The sequence below is a fragment of the Mastacembelus armatus genome, unplaced genomic scaffold (assembly GCF_900324485.2).
Source record: "Mastacembelus armatus unplaced genomic scaffold, fMasArm1.2, whole genome shotgun sequence".
In the NCBI taxonomy this organism is placed as follows: Eukaryota; Metazoa; Chordata; class Actinopteri; order Synbranchiformes; family Mastacembelidae; genus Mastacembelus; species Mastacembelus armatus.
Window position 1 is genome coordinate 1,035,627 of NW_022872866.1, and position 6,000 is coordinate 1,041,626.

General features: G+C 45.4%; 1 protein-coding gene across 5 annotated transcripts in view; it reads left to right on the forward strand.

The window, feature by feature from the left end:
• Nucleotides 1-5,323, forward strand: part of LOC113140172 (NACHT, LRR and PYD domains-containing protein 12-like) — a 33,516-nt gene extending 28,193 nt beyond the window's left edge. For 2 of the 5 annotated variants that reach the window (XM_026323927.1, XM_026323928.1), the window contains 5 exons: nucleotides 449-622; nucleotides 952-1,125; nucleotides 1,296-1,342; nucleotides 1,525-3,878; nucleotides 4,826-5,323. In XM_026323927.1, the coding sequence (XP_026179712.1) occupies nucleotides 449-622; nucleotides 952-1,125; nucleotides 1,296-1,342; nucleotides 1,525-2,033 (904 nt within the window). In that variant the 3' untranslated portion in view covers nucleotides 2,034-3,878; nucleotides 4,826-5,323. The remainder of the gene's footprint in view (nucleotides 1-448; nucleotides 623-951; nucleotides 1,126-1,295; nucleotides 1,343-1,524; nucleotides 3,879-4,825) is intronic. The other 3 variants (XM_026323933.1, XM_026323932.1, XM_026323929.1) reach the window with 2 other exon arrangements.
• The last annotated feature ends 677 nt before the right edge of the window (nucleotides 5,324-6,000 follow it).

Sequence of the window (6,000 nt, forward strand, 5' to 3'; positions counted from 1 at the left end):
AGAATACACAAACTTTCTAAAGACCCTGGTGTTTCCATCAGATCTGCTGTTTGATCCAAGTCTGTCAGGGACAGGTATCCAGAACTCCACTGAGCTCCTAAACTGCCACCATGCAGAGACTGAAACATCTGGTTTGGTCTGTTCACACTGTGGAAACATCAAGTTTGAGTCAGTGCAAAGAAACGGCAGCTGTGATGTGGACGCAGCCTTTGTCACTGACAGACTGAGGACTGTAGGTTCAGTCTGTAGCAGCAGCTCTTTTGTCTGCTGTGTGGACTGTTTGTGCACAGAGTCATTCTGTAGATATTTTGTCAGTGTTGTGTTTTCAGACCTGAATCATTGTATCACTGCTTTTTCAGACCAGTAGTGCCACCACTATGTGCCCTTCACTGGTTAAATACAGAGACTGATGTTATGTCATGTATGTACTTCTGCATTGTGTTTTAAGACTCATTGGCTGTGAACTGTCAGAGAGAAGCTGTGAAGATCTGGCCTCAGCTCTAAGATCCAAACACTCCCATCTGAGAGACCTGGACCTGAGCAACAACGACCTCCTGGACTCAGGAGTGAAGTTTCTGTCTGAGGGACTAGAGAGTCCACATTGTAGACTGGAGGCTCTCAGGTCAGATCACCTCTGTTTGTTCAGTAGACGACCGTTTGAATGTAGTTTGACAGAAATAGTGACGACCATCTTTAGTCCCAGAGAATGTTGTATCTGAGGAAAATGTCCTAAGGGTCTTTCATTCTGTAAGTCATTAGTGCCACTGTCTGTTTCTGATGAGGCTCCTGCTGTTATTGATCAGACACTGATTGGTGAAGTCATTGAACACTAGATATGATTGTTTTGGGTTTGACGGCATCAGTGTTGAAAGCAGCAACATGTCTTTCCCTGACACCAGAAACAAAGTCATGTTTAACTGGGAGAAAGCTCTCTTGTGTGTTTGTCTCCAGACTCTCAGGCTGTCAGGTCACAGGGGAAGGCTGTGCTGCTCTGGCCTCAGCCCTGAGATCCAAACACTCTCATCTGAGAGAGCTGGACCTGAGCTACAACCATCCAGGAGACTCAGGAGAGAAACTTCTGTTTGCTGCACGGGCCGATCCACACTGTAATCTGGAAACTCTCAGGTATGGACAGTGGGACAGTTTCTCTGTTGCATGAGACCAGACTGCTCAGGTTCAGTCTTCATTTTAGCACCTTAGTCTGTTAGTCCAGTTTTAGCCTTTTGATTTTTGTTGGCTGTAGCCAACAATAACTGAAGTCAAGTGTTTTTAACAGTCTTTGGCTCTTCCTCCAGGCTGGAACATGGTGGAGAACAGAGACTGGTACCTGGTCTGAGGAAATGTAAGTGTTGTCACTCTGATCCATCACAAGGCAGAACATGTTGATGCTGCTGAAACAAGAAAATGTGCATCTGCATCTAATTCTCAGTTTGAATGAAGACCCAAAAAGATGCGTCTGTGAGTTTTATCAGACAGTCTGTTGATACAGAATCAGATGTGTTGTCGTGTCTGTTGCTCCGTCAGATGCCTGTGAACTCACCTTGGACCCAGACTTATCAGACAGCCTCCTCCAGGTGTCCGACGACAACAGGAAGGTGACAGCAGTGAGAGGAAAATCGCTGTATCCTAAGATGGACGTGGTGTGTAGAGGTGATCTGACTGGTCGCTGTTACTGGGAGGTCGAGTGGAAAGGAGGAGTTTGGGTAGTAGTGACTTGCTGTGAAAGCTACATGTTAAGTTCCAGTGGTTTGTTGTCATATATTGGCGATTTCTGGTACCTGTCCTGCTCTGATGAAGGGTACTCTGTTTACCACAATGAGAAAACCACACTCCTCCATGTTCCCTCGACCTCCCACAGAGTAGCGGTGTACCTGGACTGTCCTGTTGGGACTCTGACCTTCTACAGCGTCTGCTCTGGCACACTGACCCACCTCTACACCTTCTACACCTCATTCACTGAGCCTCTTTTTCCTCGGTTCAAGGTTGGACATGACTCCTCAGTGCGTCTGTGCTCCCTGACAGAGGGAGATTAGGTTTCTGTTGTACTTCAGATGTTTGTTAGGACAGTAACGGAGCAGAGAGGAGTTTACAATAAAACACAGTCACTGATTTTTATTTACGTCAGTCTGCCTTTCCTGAGAAACCAGACCTGAGCAGGAAAACGATCGATGGGATTAGTGGCTCCCTCCGGATCAACAGGGTCAACACAAACCTGGGACTCTGAAAGGAACCAGCAGATGGCCCCCACCCACACACACCTGCAGTTGTAATGGAAAAATGAGTTTCAATGATTGATTATTGTTACTGATTAGGATTTTTATTGAGTCCCCTAATATGGGTTTTGCTTAGTGAACCAGGATTTCATAGATCTAATCGTTCTGTTTGCTCCTCAGACGCACCAAAGAACTCATGGGTACCTCCTTGTTCATCACCTCAGTCTGTTCCCTTCAGAAGATGGTTATCTCAGTTTAACACAACATGCCTGGCAATGTGGGAATAAACTCTACCAGGTTCTTCCTCCTGCCTGGTGTGGTACCTGTCATATGGTTAAACTGCTGTCAGGTATCGGCCCTGTACAAAACCTGACCCACCATCACACATATTAACCTCAGTATTATGTTCCAGGGGGCAGGACCAAGAGGGGGAGACTCTTTGCTCCCCCCCCCCACAGAGATTTGTTATGGGATTATTACCTTCATATGGTTCAGTAGCTAATGCACATAACATTGATGCCTTGGGTCAGGACTTGGAAAATCTAACTAGTCTGGTCACAGATGGCATGCTTCAATTGACCCACCTGATGCGTATGGTGGCTAATACTGAACTACAGGACAGGATGGGCTTAGACCACCTGTTGGCTGCTCAGGGGGGGGTTATGTCATGTAATTGGCCAAGAGTGTTGTAGACTAGTCCCATCTGATTTTGATGACATGACTGATGTGGTCTCTCATCTGAATAGTCTTCTTCACACACAGCAGTCCAGAGATGTTAGGTATAATTCTGAGGGTTGAGATCTTTGGTCTTGGGTCACTTCGATCACACACACATCAGTGTGAGGTTGTTTCTACCGTGTGAGTCTGCAGTGTGTCTGACATGTAAACACTTAACAGTGATCTCATTGTTGTTATTTTACAGGTATATGAGTCTTGTTCCCTCTGACTTTGCTTAGCTCCAGACTCAGGGATGTCTGTGTTCCACAAAAACAGCACTGCTAAACTTCTATGACTGAAACGTTTCAGTATTTGTTCTTGATGTTGAGGTCAGTCTGTGGATCAGTATATGATCCAGAGGAGGGAAATGGAAAGGAAACATGAGTTTCAATGATGGATTATTGTTACTGATTAGGATTTTTATTGTTTCTCACTGTTTTCTTGGTGTTTCAGGTTGATTCTCTAAGACTCATGTGTTTTTCATAATCATATCTGATGTTTATGTTCTTCCTGACCCAGTACAGTCTGACACCGAGGGTCCTTAGGACACCAGGTGTGAGGAAGGGACCAGTATAACAGAGCAGGTCCAGGATGGAGGATCAACTGTCCAATGAGAATAGAGAGTACATATAGAATATGTATGAGATATGAGATATCTATATGGGAACACAGGGAACAACTGGGGAACAACTGGGGGAGACTCTGATCGACTGTTCTGTTCTGGTTTGCTCCTTTCTTGTAAGAAATATATTCAGAAAAAGACAACCAGTCTGCTCTCTCTTTATTGATCATCCAACGGGTTTTGCCACAACTCAGTGACAGTACAGATGTTCTACTGTTCACATCTGTTTCCTCTTTCTTACGAAGAAAAACAGGGAGTGAGAGTCTGAATCCTGATCAGTTCTAATTCATTCTGGATGGACTGGGATGAGCCCAGTTGTGTGACTGGTAAATATTTTAATATTATTGTATTATTTTTATGAAATATAACCAGATTTAAGACCCAATAAGATAAAAGACAAGAAAACAGTGTCAGTGAGACGTTAATCAAACTGATTTTATTTGTTCCTGCTGAGGTCAGTACCTGATAAAACCCTGAGCTGTTTCTCACAGAAACATTGAGTATATTATTTATGGGAAAGCAGCAAAAATACAGTGGAGCTGAAGTACCAGCATGTTCTGCCTCAGGATCACACTGTGACCCTGGACGTGACTGCAGGCCCAGACAGAAACACCTGAAACTGAAATCAGACATTTTCAGGATTAGCAGCCTTTTTTGCTCCCACTGCAACTTTATGTTCCAAAGGTAACAGATCTGTCAGTGTGGACTTTGTGGAAATGTCTGTAATGTGTCGATGCAGCCGCCACGACGTGGAGCCAGTGAGAAACCAGGACTTTCTGGAACCCCTCATCCCTTCTCCTCACTGACTGACAGCTGTGGGTTTTCTAAACGAGACTGAGCGTGAAGACTCCACGAACAGTAACATCTGACACGTTAACACGGAAATAATCTCCAGAGAACCATCAAACCTTGATCCACTGGACAAACAGCAGCAGCTCGTGGTTGTTTTCAATTATTGGATTTGTTCAGTGTAAATTTCTCCAAAGAGAATCTCTTGATTATGTTTCACTGAGCCTGAGATACAGTCAAACATCTGCCAATAACCCGATCGTTAAATCCTGATGTCAGGACGACAAACTTCATCTGAGCATCGTTATTCTCAGATTATGTGAGGTCATGACCTTTGTATAATAATAAGTTAGAATTAATTACATTCTCTGTTGGGTTTGTAGTCAGTGGTCAGACTGAAGCTTAAAGCAAACACTGATGTGTGACCTGTAAATATGAAAACATTCAGCGTTTCACGGTTAATGTGTCTGCCCGTCTCTTGTAGTGACCTCCTGGAGGCCAAAACCAGCCCAGCACTGATGCCAGTCGCCTGAAATTAAACTCTCCCAGCAAGAAAACCAGTATCTTCCCAGTATGTTCCTAATATTCATCCTTTAACATTAATTTCTGCAGCATTTTGTGAAAACCTGATCGTCTGTGCTGCAGTCATCTATCACAGTTTCATTCCTACAACAAACACCAGATGGCGCCAACGTAAAGAAAATTCTACCGATGGTACCAGGCTCCATCCACATCCCAGCTGCTGTTTTCCCTCCACTGACTCAGTCCTGATGTTCCCTCAAGTGTGAACAGACCAAACCAGATCAGTTCCCAGACCAGATCTGGGCCACCTGCATATGTGGTTCTGGATCCGATTTCTGTCCGATGTGTGAGTGTGCGAGCTTCATCAGAACGGTCAGATCAGAATCCATGTGGTCGTTTTAACGTCTCCCTCCTCTGCACATGTCGCCTGTCGTCATCATTCAGTGTGGGAAACATCAACATGGAGGAGGGGGGGCAGTGGAGAGACCAGGACGCTTCACATTGGTTGGACATTTATGGAGAAGCTTCTGATGGAGCCAAACTGGAAGGAACACATGGGAACCCAGCAGCTTTGGAGGACAAGCACCTACAGCTGGTCTAACCCGGCCGTGTCCACCTTGGCCTTGACAAACAGCGTGTCGTCTCTGACGTAGACTGCGTTATGTGGAGTTTCTAGCTTGTTGAGGGGAAGGAAGCATGAAAACCCAACAGCGATGTTGCTCACGGACTCTATGGACAGTTGTTGGAAGCTTTTGGATGTAGGATCAGGTTTGAAGCTGAGGCTCTGTGGTGGTTACCAGCACCACTTTGATCCAGAACAGACAGAGACACAGTCTGTTTGAAAGGCCATGGCAGCAGAGGGTCAAAGTCTCCCGACATCAGGACCACATACAGGGACAGGTGAGTCCCTCTTCCCTCCCCGTCCCCGTTCAGATAGGCTTTGATGGCCATTTTGTAGCCACAGCGTCCGGTGTGAAAGGGCACGCTGCTCAGGCACGGTGGCTGACCTTTGACCTCAGCTTCCCTCTTTTTCCTGAAGTCCTGGATCTTCCAGATCAGTTTGCCGTCATAGGACAATGTGAATCTTACCATTAGAGAAAGGAAGTTGTGATTACAGTAAATATTACACTGTACACA